Source organism: Heloderma suspectum, chromosome 7 (assembly GCF_057233095.1).
Source record: "Heloderma suspectum isolate Gila_16-S chromosome 7, 16-S_ref, whole genome shotgun sequence".
NCBI lineage: Eukaryota > Metazoa > Chordata > Lepidosauria > Squamata > Helodermatidae > Heloderma > Heloderma suspectum.
The window spans coordinates 46,772,022-46,791,512 of NC_139464.1; the positions used below are offsets into that span (position 1 = coordinate 46,772,022).

The 19,491-nt window shown below is 44.7% G+C and overlaps 1 protein-coding gene across 1 annotated transcript in view; it reads left to right on the plus strand.

Annotated features, from left to right (window-relative positions):
• Positions 1-19,491, plus strand: part of SEPTIN3 (septin 3) — a 40,353-nt gene extending 20,862 nt beyond the window's left edge. Inside the window, exons 4-10 of the mRNA XM_084810012.1 lie at positions 1,447-1,528; positions 3,676-3,813; positions 9,420-9,537; positions 10,267-10,362; positions 11,475-11,574; positions 12,881-12,932; positions 18,738-19,491. Coding sequence (XP_084666138.1) covers positions 1,447-1,528; positions 3,676-3,813; positions 9,420-9,537; positions 10,267-10,362; positions 11,475-11,574; positions 12,881-12,932; positions 18,738-18,873 — 722 coding nt within the window. The 3' untranslated portion in view covers positions 18,874-19,491. The remainder of the gene's footprint in view (positions 1-1,446; positions 1,529-3,675; positions 3,814-9,419; positions 9,538-10,266; positions 10,363-11,474; positions 11,575-12,880; positions 12,933-18,737) is intronic.

The following is a 19,491-nucleotide window of genomic DNA, read 5'->3' on the forward strand; positions in this document are numbered from 1 at the left end:
TGATTTTTACTATAATTTTATTCTGTTTTAAACTTTTACAGGTTTAAAATTATGTTTTATTATGTTGTCTTTTAGGGGTTTAATTTTTGTGAACTGTCCAGAGAACTTTGGGTATTGGGCAGTATAGAAATGTAATATACTACTACTACTACTACTAGGCAGTATCCAATGTTGCTGCTCCACTTATTTAATTCATGTAGCTCTAGCATATGTGACCAATAGTGTAGCAATATTTTCTGCAGAAACCCCATCATGCCAGCTTATGCTATTGGTTTAGTGCTAGAGGTTGCTTACACTAGTGCTACATCAATTGCATATGTGGAGTGGCAGCACTGGATACTTCCCATTTCCTGCATCTGGGAAGCTTATATGTGTAGCCCCTGATTATGAAGAATTCCTACAGTTGTAGAGGTCTACTCCACTTCTATTTTCTACTGTCTTCAGTATTCTTGTGTTATTGGACACAAAATGTTGTGTGGTCATTGGGTACCATACTGTGGTGAACTGATCTTTCATCTCTACAAAGCTACTGATCCTTTATCATTATATTATTTATGAAATTGCCTAGGTGCTATGCTTAAACCACAGTGGTGTAATTATTATACACCAAAGAGACCTCTCAGGATGTGGTGGGTAGTGCTGGGTCATTACAGGATGTAAAGCCTAAGCTGGTAGAGGCCTAGAAGGCACTCATATGCCTCAGAGGAGTAGTTGGGATGAGACCTGAAACAGCCAATCTGGTCCACTGCATGGAATCAATGTACCGTCCCCGCCTCTATCATCTCTTGTCATCCCCATGGGGATGGTCTGTCTAAATACGGCCATATATACATAAAATCCAATTCTTGTAGGCCAAAATTGTGCAGTCAGTTCCTGGATTTTAACTCAGAAATACTGTCTATTTTTGGCTTACATGCATAAGCTTTAAGGCACATTGTGACTGTATTAGGATGGACTGTCCCCACACGGATCTCTAGGGATGGCATGGTTGCCCCATGTGATGGGTTTTATCTGCCCTTTGAGGTATTTTCTGAGCTGGTCCAGAGTGGCTAAAGTAAAGAGTGTCTCTCTGTGCTGAGAACTTTTGGCTGTTTACTTGGACCAATTGGGAACTAGTGTGGCTAACTTTTTGGACTTAGAGTTAGCAGAAGTGTACATATATATGTTGAAAATTAGATCACAAACAGTTAATATGAGGTGCCAAAAATAAACAGGTCTCTCTGTATTTGAGAATTTATTTGCTCCTCAGTTGGGTTTCACTGCAAAGGCTCCATGTTCCATGAGCTCCCCTTTCACCATCCACTAAAAACATGTAAAGCCCCAGACAAAGGTTTTTATTTCTACAAGAGCCATAGGGATCAAAATGTGCCTCTCCCTTCTCCACTGCCATCATTACTATAAAAACATTAATTTTGAAGGAAGATAACAGCAACATTTCTACTCCAGTTATTGAAGAAGGTGGAGTCAAAATGAAGTTGACAGTTATTGACACCCCTGGATTTGGTGACCAGATCAACAATGAAAATTGGTGAGTGTTTTAATCTTTCTCTGATTCTCAGTCCCAACCCCACCTTCTCTGAGATATTCTGGGGGGCAGGGGTGGGTGTGTGGGGGAGAGTGAGGGACAATATTTGCCCTATAACCCCAGTTATGCAGCACTATAAGCTTGATGCTGTTACAGTATATACCAGTCAAGTACTAACCAAGGATCTTTAATACACAAGGGTAAATATGAGCTATAAAAACAGACTTTTTGACTACATAAACATTTTAAGGGGTTATGTTGCTCAGCAATTCCCCTTGATGAAATCAGAACCCACTAGCATGAGACAGGAACCTTCAGTGTGGGTCATTATGATGCGAAAGTGGGGGGGGGGAAATCACATAGCTTCCAAAGACAAACTTACACTGAAAGATTTGATACTGTTAGTACTGAGACTGTTAGTATTGTTACCGGAGCAGTCGGCCTGCAAACAGAAACATCCTTGCAAATTCCAGCATGGTTCTCTGTTTTCAGGTCTGGCAATACTACGTTACTGAATGAATATGAACAGACATTCTGTATCAAGACAACCCAAATTCTACGCTCAATGTTGTCAGAAGGGCATGTCCTCTTTGCCTAGAGGTGCTTCTCGGTGGATACTGAAAAGGCATTGTGCAGCTATTCCTTCTTTTCCTCCTTAACGTTTTTTTTTTTTTCTTGCAATAAGAAAGATGAAAGAAGGGTGTGGGAAATCATAGGAGGGCTACAAATGGAAGATGTCACTGTCTGGGTGTTCTGTAAAATTCCATGGAGCCAGGGCAATTGCACAGTAAAAGCCTCGTCTGGAAGCAGCCACCATACCCAGGACTATCCAAAGAACATTGGATTCTTAGACTAGCACCAACATACCAACATACATAGAGACGTAGACTAGACGTTAAACTGACCTGAACTTGGTCAGTTTATTCAGAGGACTTCATCTCATAGAATAAAAAGATGAAATACACTCTAGCCATTTCTTACAGATACATATTCCACAATACCACAAAACCACACAAACATACATTGCATGTTACACAATTTGTTTCATGGGTCATATAACATGTAAGAATAAGTGTCCTTTGATCCATAGGTCATAGAAATATATAACAATAACCCTTTGCCTGGGGATACCTTGCAGCAGGCCCTGTGACTTCCAGCTCAAAATTCCAATTTTCTGGCTTCCTATGTTCCCATCAGGCAGCTGGTTTTCACTTAATTGAAGTCAGCTACAGTTTATGTTAAACCAGGGATGTGGAACCTCTTCCAACCCAAGGGCTGAATTCCATTTCAGAGAAGCTTGGGGGGGGCAGCATTCCAGGGGTGGGTGGGGCCAGAAGCAAAAGGGGCAAGGCTAAAATACCAGCATATTTTAGGGCAAAATCCTATGCATGTTTAGACGGAAAAAAGTCCTACAGCTCCCGGTATGCCCCAACCAGCTATGCTGGGAGTTGTAGGACTTTTTTCAGTCTAAACATGCACAGGATTGCACCCTTCATGTACAGCTCTTACTGCCAGTAAATGAGACTTAGGAGAGGCATTTCCACCTTTTAGGATGTCGAGAAGAACTGCACAAAAGCTGGGAAACCACCAAATGATTGGTGGCTGGGGGAAAGGCATGTAGCCTTCTGGGAAATCCTGGAGATTGGGTTTGGGACCTCAGCTGGGCCAGATTTGGCCACCAGGCTGGAAGTTCTGCACCCCTGTGCTAAACTAAAGTTACGTCAGCGACAACTCAATTTTATGTTGTAATACAACAGGCTGATATTAAATGTAGATCCACATACAAGCAATACATTGAGCAAATTATACTATTATTAGCATAATATTGTGGTTTGATAATGCAGAATACTTCAAGACCAGGTAATATGTCAAACCCTCTTCAAAGGAAATTAATCACTATCCCACCTTTTCCACATTTCATCTTCCCCTCCTCAAAATTTGTCAGGCTCAAGTTATTGAGGCTATAGCAGGGAGCAAATGTGAGAATGGTTTTGGTCTTGTAAAAATTCTTGTGTCTGTTTCCTCATTACTCCAAACTGGTGCCTTTTAATGTGTGAAATAAAACACTAATTAACTTGTCACTGAATTTGATGAGATGGAGATATATCTTTCTGCTTCTCCCCCCTCCCTTTTCTCCCTGGCCCTCTTAGCTGGGAACCTATCGAGAAATATATCAATGAGCAATATGAGAAATTCCTGAAGGAGGAGGTGAATATTGCAAGAAAGAAACGAATCCCAGACACAAGAGTCCACTGTTGCCTCTACTTTATCTCTCCCACAGGTCACTCGTATGTATCTCTCCCTAGTTCTGGTGCATATCCATAAGATGGTGGGGCGGGGGAACTGGCACCGATATGCTAGTTGAGCAAAAATTAATCCCCACAAACCATTTGGCAGTGTGCACAAATTCCCCAATAAGTTGCACAGCAGACCAAGGTAATCACAGGGTTAGCACGGGCGTGACACAATCAGCATGGTAACTGTGGTATCTCTTACACTTTTATGCCAAAGTGAGAGTGTGGTCGGCTTTGATGAAAATAAATTACACACCTTGCCAGAAGTCTCAGATAATGTTGTACCTCTAAGACTATTAGGGTGCAATCCTATGGGGATAGTCGGCCGCCTCCAAACTCGGAGGTGACCGACTATCCAGTGCAGGGCGGGTGGAGCACGGAGGGATCTTTTCCTCCGCGCTCCATTTGTCCTGCATTTGCAGCTAAATGGATGATTTCAGCTGTCTAGCCAGGCACCTTGGAGCAGGGGGGGAGGCTAGATGGTGCACAGGAAGCGTTGTAATGGCACTTCCGCCCTCCCTTCCCCCAGGAATGCCCCCTTTCCCCCCGCTCTGGGCTGCTCTCCCGAGCACGGGGCTGGGGATGAACTGCACCACCTACAAGGCAGCGGGGGAGGGGGAAGGAAAGCAGTTTTCTGGGAACCAAGCTTGGAGCACTGGCTTTGAGCTCAGTTCCCAGAAAACTAAAAATCCTATGGCCGTCTAGCTGCTGTCAAGTGGCCATAGGATTGCTCCCTTAATGATTATGGAGTTCTAGAAAAAAAAAATCCACCCTTACCTGTTTATTCCTGGCCACTTTCATCATTGGCATGAAGCTCCCATCGCAACATACTCTTACGGCTGACTCACAGATAATGTTTTCTGAAGGTGGGTGTACATTGCTGTGGGGCGGAGGAATCTCTGTATGCTCATGTAAATTTTTATGTGTTAAGATAACAGAAGTCTCAATTTATTTTGCCAGGTATACACTTATTGGGAATCTGCTACCAGTCATGGTTCTCCAACAAGTGTTTACTTAGCAAAATACACTTCTGTAAATTTCGCACATAATAAATGATTTGGAATTAGGAGTGAGCAGTGAGGTGGCCATGTTTGCTGATGACACCAAATTATTTAGGGTGGTTAAAACAAAAAGGGATTGCAGAGTTCCAAAAGGATCTCTCCAAACTGTGGGGCTGTCTTCACGAGCAATTTAGTGTGAGGTTAGAGCAGTCTGAATTCCTTCATGACAGATGACGTCATCACCAATCCACTGCCAACCAGCTGCTTTCCTCTTGAAAAGCCACGTTTTCTGAAACTCCTTTTACTCTGACTTTTTTACTTGAAAGTGGCTCCCTGGCGATTTTGCCACAATGTCCTATGATCCCCGCATTAAATCCTGGGCGTGCCTCTGTGACATGGCAGTGACATGGTCAAGGGGGTGGGGCACCCCATTCCCTCTTGTTTCCCCAATGGAAGTCGTTTGTCCCATTGAGAACATCCCCAGGAGCACAGCAGCGTCCCCTCGCATTAGTGCAATAGTGGGGACGCTCGTTCACCTTAGCTACCCTGCCTTTAACCTTTAACAGATCCCCCCTTCTGTGCATGTTTACTTGGAAGTAAGAAGTAAATCTCACTCACCTGCAGTGAAAGGGCTAAAGGCTAATTTTAGTAACTTGCCCTAAGGCACTCTTTCACTTCTCAGATGTTCTCTCAAATCTTTATTGCTATCCTGTGCTTCTTTGATGTTCTCTTGTTATGTAAAGTCCCTTCCCGCTTTATCACAGGAAGGATCTTTCCTGTTTTACAGGAGCTTCTCATTGTAAGGAGGGGGAAAGAGAAAGGGAGAAAGGGGGGCAGGGTGAGAAGCAATAACTCTGGGGCAGAGTGCTGGAATGCAGCGAAATTGAGGCAGGGGAAAAGTCTCAAGGGGACCCTTCAGATGCTGCACTTGAGAACCGGGGATTTTGGCTTCTTCAGGGAAATCTGCACACATGAAGAAAATTAGTTGTTCTCCATTCATAATAATGTAGTAGCAAGGGGGAGCCTGGACTGGGGGGTGGGAACAAGCCTCTCTCATTGGCTGAGCAGCCCCTGCCAAGTTGATGACATTCAATTCTACTCCCCCCACCCCACCCGGAAGTATGTTCCTTTCAAGTGCTGTGTGACCCCTGTAAACCAGATTTTAAAGGTATGGTACACTTGGCTTATCTTGCATCATGTGTCCTTGATGGAGCAGAGATAATTCCTTGAAAATCCGGTTAATACTCCAATGCGCTTCTCATTCCGTTGTCATGAAGATCCCCCTTGGGAGAATGAGCATCAAAATGGCAAATGTGGTTCAATGTAAGCAAGTGTAAAGTGATGCACGTTGGGGCAAAAAAACCCCAACTTCATGTATATGCTGATGGGATCTGAGCTAGTGGTGACTGACCCAAAGAGACATTGGGGTTGTGGTGGACAGCTCAATGAAAATGTCAACCAGGTGTGTCACAGGTGTGCTGTGAAAAAGGCAAATTCCATGCTAAGTACAATTAGAAAACAAATTGAAAATAAAACTGCCAATATCATACTGCCCTTCTAAAAATCTATGGTGTGACCACACTTGGAATACTGTGTACAGTTCTGGTCACCACACCTAAAAAAGGATCTTGTAGAGTTGGAAAAAGTGCAGGAAAGGGCAACTACAAAGATAAATGGGCTGGAGCAAATCCCGTACACGGAAAGGTTACAACAGCTGGGACTGTTCAGCTTAGAAAAGAGACGAGTAAGGGGAGACCTGATAGAGGTGTACAAAATTATGCATGGGTGTGGAGAAAGAGGGTAGGGAAACATTTTTCTCCTTCTCTCATAATACTAGAACCCGAGGTCATCCCATTAAGCGGATTGGTGGGAGATTGAGGGCAGATAAAAGGATGTACTTCTTCACACAGCTCATAGTCAAACTATGCAATTCACTTCTGGGATAAGATGATGGCTATCAATTTGGATGGCTTTAAAAGATAATTAGACAAATTCCTGGAGGAGAAGGCTATCAGTGGCTACTAGTCCTGATAGCTATAGGCTACGTCCAGTATCTGAGGCAGTATGGCTAAGTACACTAGTTGCTGGGGAACATGGGTGGGAGGGTGCTGTTGCACTCATGCCCCGCTTGTGCGTTTCCCCGTGAGCAGCTGGTTGGCCACTGTGTGAACAGACTAGATGGAACTTAGTCTGATCCAGCATGGCTCTTCTTATGTTCTTATGATAGTATGTCAGGGTACCTGTGTTTTTTTCTTCTTCTCATACCTTGTGCTTTTGGCCAAAGGAGTCTTCCTATTTCCTCTTCACACTGAGCTTTTATCTTGCGATTGAGATTGCGCCTTCAGGGAAGTTTGGGGGCTCTTTAGATGACACCGGGCGTGACCCTAGTCTCCTGCACTAAATGCCCTTTGTTCCATTTTTAAATAGATCACAGATAATGAGCTATCAAATTACCCTGTTGTGTTCAGCTTGAGTTCCCTCCCTGAAAAGAGGAAAAGCAGCAAGAAGAGGAGATCAGTGAAAGATATGGAAGACTCAGATACAGAGAGAAGGAGGGGGAAAGGGGAGGGGGGAAAGAAAGCGTGTGAAAAAGGGAGTCCTGTGATCCTGCATTTAAAACGGAAGCATAAAGCCCCATTTTAAATGCAGGATTTTAGGCTGGTGTAGTGATGCCCCCAGTCAGCTGTGTGTGTCTAATGGTTGTTTGGCCATGGCCACTGAGGAAATTAACAAGAAGAGACAAAGAGCCACAGATTATAGATTCCTGTTCATCCCCCCCCCTCCACCCTTTCTAACCTAATAACTGAGGGTGCTTCTAAACTATCAAGTGGATCCACAGTTGGCTACAGAACTGGACTCAAAGAGTGCTTATCAATGGGATCTTCTCAAACTGGGGAGAGGCAACAAGTGGGGTACCACAGGGCTCAGTCCTTGGCCCAGTGCTTTTCAACATTTTTATTAATGACTTGGATGAGGAGATGCAGGGAATGCTGATCAAATTTTCAGATGACACAAAATTGGGCGGGATAGCTAATATCCTGGAAGACAGAAACAAAATTCAAAGTGATCTTGATAGGCCAGAGCACTGGGCAGAAAACAACAGATAGGGATAAATGTAATAGGGATAAATGCCAAGTTCTGCACCTAGGAAAAAGAAACCAAATGCACAGTTACGATGAGATGGGGGATACGTGGCTCAACAAGACTACAAGCGAGAAGGATCTTGGAATTGTTGTCACAAGCTGAATATGAGCCAGCAATGTGATGTGACTGCAAAAAAGGCAAATGCTATTTTGGGCTGCATTAATAGAAGCATAGCTTCTAAATCACATGAAGTACTAGTTCCCCTCTACTCAGCACTGGTTAGGTCTCATCTTGAGTCCTGTGTTCAGTTCTGGGCGCCACATAGGGATGGCGGAGAATTTCTCCCCGAATCTTCGGGAGGCTGAGTGCCGATGCATTTGGCTCCCCGAAGTTGGTTGGGAAATTCTCCGCCGGCCCCCTGCCCCCCCCGGGACGGGACTTACCTTCGGCGAATGTCCCTCTCAGCGGCGTGTCCCGGCGGCGGTTCGGCGGCGGTTCGGCGCGGGCGGGGGCGGCGGCCGGTCTCCCGACCGGCTGCCGCTACCGCCATTGCAAAAAAAAAACCTAAAGTAAAAAAAAAACAAAACACCCGTGATAGGCTATGTGACGATTTATGTAGCCTATCATGGCTGACTTTGGAAATCTAGCCGTGATAGGCTACGTAAATCGTCACGTAGCCTATCACGGGATCTTTTTTTTTTTTTTTTTACTTTTTGTTTCGCAGCCGGGGAGACGGGGTGGTTCTCCCCGGCCTGAATTTCGGCCGGGCAAGGCGGGGCGCCTTCCCCCCGGACTGAATTTCGGCCGGGCGAGGCGGGACGCCTCCCCCCCTCGCCTGAACTTCGGGGGGAGAAGCGAAGCGCCTCCCCCCCCACCGCGAAGCCAAGCTGCGAAAAGGTAAGTGACTTTCGTACATCCCTAGCGCCACACTTCAAGAAGGATGCAGACAAACTGGAGAAGGTTCAGAGGAGGGCAATGAAGATGATCAAGGGACTGGAAACAAAGCCCTATGAGGAGAGACTGAAAGAACTGGGCATGTTTATCCTTGAGAAGAGAAGACTGAGGGGAGATATGATAGCGCTCTTCAAGTACTTGAAAGGTTGCCACAGAGAGGAAGGCCAGCATCTCTTCTCAGTCATCCCAGAATGCAGGACACGGAATAATGGGCTCAAGTGACAGGAAGCCAGATTCCGGCTGAACATCAGGAAAAACTTCCTGACTGTTAGAGCCATACGACAATGGAACCAATTACCTAGGGAAGTAGTGGGTTCTCCCACACTGGAGGCATTCAAGACGAGGCTGGATGGCCTCTTGTCAGGGATGCTTTGACTTGGATTCCTGCATTGAGCAGGGGGTTGGACTCGATGGTCTTGTAGGCCCCTTCCAACCCTACTATTCTATAATTCTAAGATTCTATAAACTGAGCAAACAGAGGGGGTGAATTTTGTGAAGGTTAGGAATAGCAAGATATACTTTTCTTATGCTTTTCTGACTAGTCTTTTTCCTGGACCATAGCTTGCGTCCTTTGGATATGGAATTTATGAAACACTTGAGCAAAGTAGTAAACATCATCCCTGTTATTGCCAAAGCAGACACCATGACTCTGGAGGAGAAGATTGAGTTCAAGCAGAGGGTAAGTATTTCCTTACCTGGAAAACATCCAGTAAAGCAGGGGTCCCCAACCCCCGGTCCACAGACCGGTCCCAGTCTGTGGCCTGTTAGGAACCAAGCCGCAGCAGGGGTGTGGGAACCCCCCTTACCTTGGATCCGCGGGGGGGGGGATCCGCCCCCCCCCGGAATCCTCACCAGCCCTGGCTGGCTCTGCTCTGTGGCAAGTCTGCAGAGCTGCTGGCTGACTCCAGCCGCTGGTGGACTTCTGGCTGCTGGGATGCAAATGGCATCCATGCGGACGCCATTTGCGTCCCTGTTCTTCAAGTAAAAGGCTACGTAAATCTTTACGTAGCCTATTACTTGAAGAACAGGGACGCAAATGGTGTCCGCTATGCGGACACCATTTGCATCCCAGTGGCCAGAAGTCCGCCAGCGGCCGGAGGCAGCCGGCAGCTCCGCGAACTTGGAACGGAGCCGGCCAGGGCCAGTGAGGATTCTGGAGGGGGAGGGCGGATCACCTCCCCCCCGCCCCGTGGACCCAAAGTAAGGCGGGTTCCCATACCCCTACTGCAGCCCAGTCCCATCCCGCTCCTGGTCGGTGGGAAAACTGTTTTCCACGAGACTGGTCCCTGGTCCCAAAAAGGTTGGGGACCGCTGCAGTAAAGTACACAAATGCACACATCTTTCAGTTTTGTGTCAGGAATATGTTCTGCTTACATAATTTTTCATTTTGAAATGCTTTGCTACTCAGGTCCGCAAAGAACTAGAAGTCAATGGAATTGAGTTTTACCCCCAGAAAGAGTTTGATGAAGATCTTGAGGATAAGACAGAGAATGACAAAATCAGGGTAGGATTCTTATGACTGTGATTGACTGTTGAGCAGATCTTGTTATCATAGATGGTGAGTTCAGTGGAGTTTAATGGTTTCTTGACTTTACCTTGCTTGATACGAGCTGGCTGTTGAACTGGATGTAGCTGGCTAAATGTTATGGCTGTTGAGGAGGTGTAAACCATGGATTCTTCTGAATGTTATGTGTAAACCAGTGGTTAGGAACCAATAGCCCTCCAGATGTTGTATGACTAAAACTCCCGTAATCTATGACCATTGGACATGCTAACTGGGGCTGATGGGAATCACTATGGGGCTGATGGGAATCACCAACACCATGTGAAGAAACATGGATTTCCCACCCCTGATCCAAGCATCTGTTTTTGTGGCATTTCTATCCTCATATATATTTGTATTTTATAAGTTTAGTGGGGAAATTTGACTTTCTTCAAGGTTTTACAGATTATTTATTGTTTATTGTTCTCAAATATATTTATATGCTGCCTTTCTGCTTATTAAGTATTCAAGATAGCTATTAAGTGTTCACTATGAACAGCACCTACATGAGTTCGTGTTGCACTATATTGATTAACATGGACATTGCTGGCCAGTTGTAAATTATGAACATTGCAATCTTATTCATGTCTACTAAGAAGTATGTCCCATGGAGTTCAGCAGGGCTTACTCCCAGGTAAGTGTGTATAAATTCATGTTAGGTCTAGCCAATATTTGCAGCTTAGCTCTAGTAGTTCAACTTGCTGCTCAGTCCTAATTTATAACAATCTTCTATGTCAGAATAACAGAAAACTTCAGTAATGTTATGCTAATACTAAGGCTGTAGTCCTGAACACATTTACTAGGGAGGAAGCCCCGTAGAACATGTTAGGAGTTATTTCTAAGTAAACATGCTTTAAAAATTGCTGTAAAGGTATCTACAGTCTAAAGAATTGACTCTGAGAATATTTTGACTGGCAATAGCAGCATGCATATCCTGCTGTATGAAGGAACATGTGTTAGGGAGGTGGAGTGGTGAAAGGGACAGAAACAAGTATGGAGCAAGATGGGGAAGAAACCGTTGTTCTCCTTACCTGTTGCACAGAAGAGCAAATCATTTCACTGTGTATTCTCAGCAGGAAAGTATGCCATTTGCAGTGGTGGGCAGTGACAAGGAATATCAAGTCAATGGAAAAAGGGTCCTGGGCAGGAAGACGCCCTGGGGAGTCATTGAAGGTAAACAGATGATGATTACAGAGTTTTGAACAGTCCTGTTTTTAGATGCCAATAGGTTGCAGATGCTGAACAGCAAGTTCAGCATCTGATCAACAGCAAGTCTCAAAATGGTACCACTAGTGTTTCTGAAGATGCTTAGCTTTCTTTCCATTGTCCTCCCTGGAATTGTCAACCATCCCATCTCTCTCCTTCAACGGAATCCGTTACCCATCAATTGTTTGAAAGGATGAACAGTGGGTATGCTTACCTGAGTTGCTGATGATGGCACAAAATGGGTTGTGGATACTTTCAAGGTTGGGCTAAACATTTGAAGTTTCTGTAACTAGAAAGCTGCATAGATAGCAGCAAAATGAAATTCCATGGGGATAGGTATAACATTTTAAAAGTAGGGAAGAACTACATGCATATGTATATGGCTGGGTAGGTTGATAGATGATAACTTGATATATATTTGGGGATCCTAAACTCCAGGATGTGATGCTATGAGAATATGAACCATGCCATTTATGTTTATTAGCAGAAATATTGGGTAGGATCCTATGATAAGTTAACCTAAGGAAGCTCATGGAAGGAAACTTTTCCATCCCCTCCTCCTCCTGTAACCGCCTATGCTTCCTGAAAAGACTCTCTAGAGGGTCAGAGGCCCATCTGAAAAATGGTGGGATGAGGCATGGGGTTGCTGAACTCTACCTGTTTGGGGGTGATTCTCCCCTTCCTTAGAAGCCCACCCACACCCCATCCCACATTGTTCAGGAGAGTCTCTGGAGATGCTGCGGGGGGGGGGGAGCACACAGGTAGCAGCAGGGAGGACAAAAAGCTTTACTTCTCTGATCTTAGGATCCAAGCCATTGTTTCTAAACTTATCAAGTAATATGATTACTCTACTGAATCCTGGCAACATCTTATCTAGTGTCCAGTTCTGGAGACCACAGTTTACAACCTGGAACAGACAGAGGAGCATGTTCATAATAAGAGAGAACTGAGAAAGCAAAGCAGATCAGGGAATGCTAAAGAACTGAGTATGTTTAGAGAAAAGAAATTAATGGATGATGCCTTGATAGCTTTCAAATATTTCAAAGAATATCAGAAAGAAGGACAGTTTATAGTGAAGCTGAGGATATAGCAAGACAAAGTAGCTTTAAACTACACTGAGCTTAACAATATGGGAGATCTACAAAAGACACGCTATCCACTTTCATTAGTGCTACTTCAGGCAGGGGTTGGCTTTGATGGCTTCCTTCCAATGGTGTGTTTTTATTACTGTCCCCATTTAAGACATTATTAATGTATTTTCCTTTATTTACAGTGGAAAATCTCAGTCATTGCGAATTCGCTCTACTCCGAGACTTTGTCATTAGGTGAGTCCATAATGGGTGCTGCCTATTGAACTGAAAAAACTTGCTGATAAGAACTAACAAGCAAGCTGAGATCCTCCTAGAACAGATACAGCTTTTGAAATGGCCTGTTGTTCTATAGGTCAGCCTTCCCCAACCTGGCGCTCTCCAGGTGTTTTGGATGACAGTTCCCAGCATTCCTGACTATTGGCCATACTAGCTAGGCCTGGAGGGAGTTGAAGTCCAAAGCATCTGGAGGGCACCAGATTGGGGAAGACTATTTTAAGTACTTCAAAGCCATTTAAACAGATCCTAAGGGCAACAAAACTACAAATGAAGTTCAGTGTAAGTGTAAAGTAATCCATGCCAGAGCAAATAATCTTCACACATATACTGATGGGTCTGAACGGCTGGTGATTAATCAGTAAAGAGATCTTGAGGTTGTGCGGATAGGTCAATAGAAACATCAACACAGTGTGCAATAGCAATTCCATCATATGGTTGATTAGCAAAGGAACTGAAAAGAAGATGGCCATATCATAATGCCTATATAGAAATCTATGGTACAATCGCATTTGGAATAGTGTATATACTTTATTCATTTATTACATTTCTATACTGCCCAATAGCCAAAGCTCTCTGGGTGGTTCACAAAAACTAATATACACTGATAGGATCTGAAATGGCTGTGATTCCCCATGAAAGTAATTTTGGGGTTGTACTAAATGAACATGGACAGTTCCATTTTAATGATAATTAGGTAAGGGATTGAAAATAAAATAGTAGATACGATTCTGCCCTTATTTAAATCTATGGTGCACCTCCAATTGGAATAGTGCATACAGATCTGTTATCTCAAAAATGATACAATCTAAATAAGGATATAATACAATTAGAAAAGGGCCACCAAAATGGTCAAGGGGCAAGAAGGAAAGCGAACGCACATAGAATCATAGAATCATAGAATAGTAGGGATGGAAGGGGCCTATAAGACCATCGAGTCTTATAGGCCCCTGGGGGAACTACAGCAGCAAAGGGCAGACCAGAAGCTTGAAGAGCAACAGCAAGATGAGGCAGAAGTGGGAAATGCTGAGGAGAAGAAAAATGGAGTAGAGGATACTCCTTGGAAAACGGTGACAGTTAGGAGAAGAAGAACTAGACGCCACTCTGCACCAGTGGAAGCGGTGGAGCTGTGGAACCGATTCCAGGTACTTGCAGATGAGACTGGAGGACAGCCTGCAGAGGAAGAATCACAGGGGAACCTGCATGAGAGTGAGCAAGAGGCTAAAGGTCAGTCAAACAGAGGCGATGAAACCCAGGCCTACAAGAAGAAGAAGAGAAGAGTGGTAGTAGTGGGAGACTCCTTGCTGCGTGGGATCGAGACCCAAGTATGTCGCGAAGACCCGTGGACTCGCCAGGTATGTTGTCTCCCGGGAGGACAGATTAGAGACGTGACTGAAAGGTTGCCTGCACTCATAAAGCCCACTGACAGGTATCCCTTTCTTCTCATCCATGTGGGAACAAATGATACCGCCAAGCGGAGCTACGAAGAGATCACGTCAGACTTTGAAGCTTTGGGAAGGAAACTCAAGAACTTTGGGGCCCAGATAGTTTTCTCATCCATCCTTCCAGTAGTTAGAAGAGGGATAGAAAGGGAACGAAAAATACTCCGGGTGAATGACTGGCTACGAAGGTGGTGCCGACGAGAGAGATTTGGATTCTGGGACCACGGGCTATACTTCCTGGAAGATGGGCTGTTGGCTAGGGATGGGTTGCACCTCACAAAGGCTGGGAAGAATGTGTTTGGACACAGCATGAAGAACTTCATCAGGAGGGCTTTAAACTGAATCCTACGGGGAAGGGAGATGTAATGTTGGGGGTAACAATGGACGTAGGCGCATGCACTGCAATGGAGAGAACAGCGCTGATAGCGCCCAATAATAGTCTTCAGACACATGTAGGAAGAAAGCCAGACTATGAAGCACATGGTCTTCGATGTCTATATACTAATGCCCAGAGTATGGGAAACAAACAGAATGAACTTGAACTCTTAATACAGGAGGGAAATTATGACTTGATAGGTATAACTGAGACTTGGTGGGATGACTCTCATGACTGGAATACAGCAGTTGAAGGATATAACTTGTTCAAAAAGAACAGGAGGAACAGAAAGGGAGGCGGGGTTGCACTGTATGTGAAAAATACATATCTCTGCACAGAAATACAGGAGGAGGAGCTTGGTAGCCCCATCGAGAGCATCTGGGTTGAAATAAATGGAGCAAAGAATAAAAGGAACCTGGTGGTCGGAGTCTACTACCGGCCACCCAATCAAGGAGAAGCCAAGGATGAAACTTTTGAAAAGCAAATAGCCAATGTTTTAAGGAAGCATGATGTAGTAGTAATGGGGGACTTCAATTTCCCCGATATTTGTTGGGAGACAAATTCTGCAAAACATGGCCCCTCCAGGAAATTCCTGACTTGTGTGGCGGATAACTTCCTCCTACAGAAAGTAGAGGAAGGAACTAGAGGATCGGCTATCCTTGACTTGATCCTAACCAACAGAGATGACTTAGTGGATAAAGTAGCAGTTACAGGAACTCTGGGGGAAAGCGACCATGTTGTACTTGAGTTCTTGGTTCTAAGGGAAGCAAAAGCCGAGTGTACTCAAACGCGTACCCTGGATTTTAGGAAAGCTGATTTTAATAAACTCAGAACAATGATCAGTAAGGTCCCATGGCAAACAATGCTAGCGAGAAAAGGAGTCCAAGATGGGTGGGAACTTTTAAAAAAGGAAATTCTCAAGGCACAATCACAAACAATTCCAACAAGAAGAAAAGGTGGAAGACAACAGAAGAAGCCAATGTGGCTTCACAAAAAGCTTAGGGATGACCTGAAAACAAAAAAGGACACATATAAGAAGTGGAAAGAAGGCCAAGTAACAAAGGAAGAGTACAGGCAGGTAGCACAGAATTGCAGGGATGGCGTCAGGAAGGCTAAAGCGGAGAACGAGGTGAGGTTAGCGAGGGATGCTAAAAACAACAAAAAGGCTTTCTTCAGCTACGTGCATAGTAAAAGGCAGAGGAAAGAAATGGTTGTTCAGCTATTAAATAAGGATGGCAAAATGATAACAGATGACAAAGAAAAGGCAGAGGTGCTCAATTCCTACTTTGGCTCAGTCTTCTCCCAAAAGAGGGTCTATGACCCCCCTGGCAAAGGCGAAGTACAGGCTGAAGGGGCAGGATTGCAGCTTGAGATCGACAGGCATATGGTCAAGGAACACCTCATTACTTTGAATGAGTTCAAATCTCCAGGGCCAGATGAACTGCATCCTAGAGTCATAAAGGAACTGGCAGAAGAACTCTCAGAACCGCTGTCTATTCTCTTTGAGAAATCATGGAGGACCGGGGAAGTGCCAGATGACTGGAGGAGGGCTAACGTTGTCCCTATCTTCAAAAAGGGTAAAAAGGAGGAACCTGGGAACTACAGACCAGTCAGTCTGACATCAATCCCTGGGAAAATTCTGGAGCAGATCATAAAGCAATCCATCTGGAAGCACCTTGACAACAATGCCGTGATTACTCGAAGCCAACATGGATTTGTCAAAAACAAGTCCTGCCAGACAAATCTGATCTCATTTTTTGATCAAGTCACCTCCCTTGTAGACCGTGGGAATGCTGTAGACATCATATACCTCGACTTCAGCAAAGCTTTCGACAAAGTGCCCCATGATATCCTGATGAGCAAACTTGCTCGAAGTGGGCTAGATGAAACAACGATCATGTGGATCCACAGTTGGCTACAGAATCGGACTCAAAGAGTGCTTATCAATGGGACCTTCTCAAGCTGGGGAGAGGTAACGAGCGGGGTACCGCAGGGCTCAGTCCTGGGCCCAGTGCTCTTCAACATTTTTATTAATGACTTGGAGGAGGAGGTGCAGGGAATGCTGATCAAATTTGCAGATGACACAAAATTGGGAGGGATAGCTAATACTTTGGAAGACAGAAACAAAATTCAAAGTGATCTGGATAGACTGGAGTGCTGGGCAGAAAACAACAGAATGGCATTTAATAGGGACAAATGCCAAGTTCTGCACCTAGGAAAAAGAAACCAAATGCACAGTTACAAGATGGGGGATACGTGGCTCAACCACACTACGAGCGAGAAGGATCTTGGAATTGTCGTCGATCACAAGCTGAATATGAGCCAACAATGTGATGTGGCTGCAAAAAAGGCAAATGCTATTTTGGGCTGCATTAATAGAAGCATCGCTTCCAAATCCCGGGAAGTACTAGTTCCCCTCTACTCAGCACTGGTTAGGCCTCATCTGGAGTACTGTGTCCAGTTCTGGGCACCACACTTTAAGAAGGATGCAGACAAGCTGGAGAGGGTTCAAAGGAGGGCAACAAAGATGATCAGGGGACTGGAAACAAAGCCCTATGAAGAGAGACTGAAAGAACTGGGCATGTTTAGCCTTGAGAAGAGAAGACTGAGGGGAGATATGATAGCACTCTTCAAGTACTTGAAAGGTTGTCACAGAGAAGAAGGCCAGGATCTCTTCTTGATCATCCCAGAGTGCAGGACACGGAATAATGGGCTCAAGTTACAGGAAGCCAGATTCCGGCTGAACATCAGGAAAAACTTCCTGAGTGTCAGAGCAATACGGCAATGGAACCAATTACCTGGGGAGGTGGTGGGCTCTCCCACACTGGAGGCCTTTAAGACGAGGCTGGACAGCCATTTGTCAGGGATGCTCTGACTTGGATTCCTGCATTGAGCAGGGGGTTGGACTCGATGGCCTTGTAGGCCCCTTCCAACCCTACTATTCTATGATTCTATGATTCTATGAGTCCAACCCCCTGCTCAGTGCAGGAATCTAAGTCAAAGGATCCCTGATAGACGGCTGTCCAGCCTCACCTTGAATGCCTCCAGTGTGGGAGAGCCCACCACCTCCCTAGGTAATTGGTTCCATTGTCGCATTGCTCTAACAGTCAGGAAGCTTTTCCTGATGTTCATCCGGAATCTGGCGTCCTGTCACTTGAGCCCATTATTCCGTGTCCTGCACTCTGGGATGATGGAGAAGAGATCCTGGCCTTCCACTCTGTGGCAACCTTACAAGTACTTGAAGAGTGCTATCCTATCTCCCCTCCTCTTCTCAGATGTGTCAGACTACAGTTCCCAGAATCCCCAACCAGAATAGCTGGGTGGGTATGATGTGAGCTGTCATCCGACACATCTGGAGGCATCAAGTTGGGGAAGTCTGGTTTAAACAGTGACTTCTGGCATGAAAATAGGTTTTTTAGACTAAGGGGGAATATAATAGAGGTTTATAAAATTATGGGTCGTGTGGAGAAGGTAATTATACAGGCATCTTTCTCCCTTTCTCCTTAATACTAGAACTCAGGGCCACCCAATGAAAATGATCAATAGTAAATTCAGGACAGACAATAGTAGATTCATATAGCACATCACCAATGTACAGAATTCACTGCCACAAGATGTGATGACACCCATTGGCTTACATAGTTTTAAAGAGAGATTAGACAAATTCATTGAGGAAAGATGGTAATCTTGATGTGGGGAGAGAGGAAATAGCTTTGTGCATGGGAATAAGAACAGAGGGAAGATGTCTGCTGCAGCACTCAAGGAAGTATATTAATACATGTAAGTAAAAGAAATGTCATATGAAATGGTGAGCCAATGCTTATGGGGAAACCTTGTTGTTGGTTTCCCACATACCCTTTTTGTTTTATTTAAAGAGGTACATGAGTGCTCCCATAACTGCATTAAATAGTAGATTCCTCTGTCTCTTCTTTTCCTCCTGTTGCTCAGGACCCACCTTCAAGATCTGAAAGAAGTAACTCACAACATCCACTATGAGACTTACAGAGCTAAACGACTGAATGACAATGGGGGACTTCCCCCAGTGACCGTAGAGACAGAAGAAAACCATGAAAGTAACCTGTGACAACCCACCTTCTTATGTGCCGCCTCAGAGTTATAACCACTACTATCACCCCATCCCTTTATTTGAATTCAGGCCTCTCTTTGAAGCATGTGAAATATCTTTGTGTGTGCATATGGGGGACGAATGAGGGACATGACCCCCAACTTTCCCCAAATGTCCCCATCTTGTTATTTTATTATTTTTATTTGAATTTTGTATTTTGCATAGCAGACTCTAGTCTTCCGTTGTAATTCTGGAACTGGTGCAATCTCTGGAGTCACATTTAGTGCTTCTAAGGGGGAAAAATGAGATCAGTGTAAAGGTGGAAACACTGTGGTGGAAACAGAGGGACATACTTTGGATGCAACTTTCAATGGTCTGGAAGAGATTGGGCTACTCTGCACTGTGATAGGTGGTTTGTGTCATAGGCTCACTTCACAATGTAGAAACCGAAAAAGTAGACTTAGACTGGGATCTTAAGCACACTTGTGCGGTAGTAAGTTCCAGTGAAATCAATAGGAGGGAGTTGTTGCCAAGTAAATGTGTTTAAATAGAAACAATGTGCCAGTGTGGAAAAGAGAGACAGGATTTGGACCATTTTGTTTCCCATAATAAGACTGGTTGGAGGCAAGGTTGTAG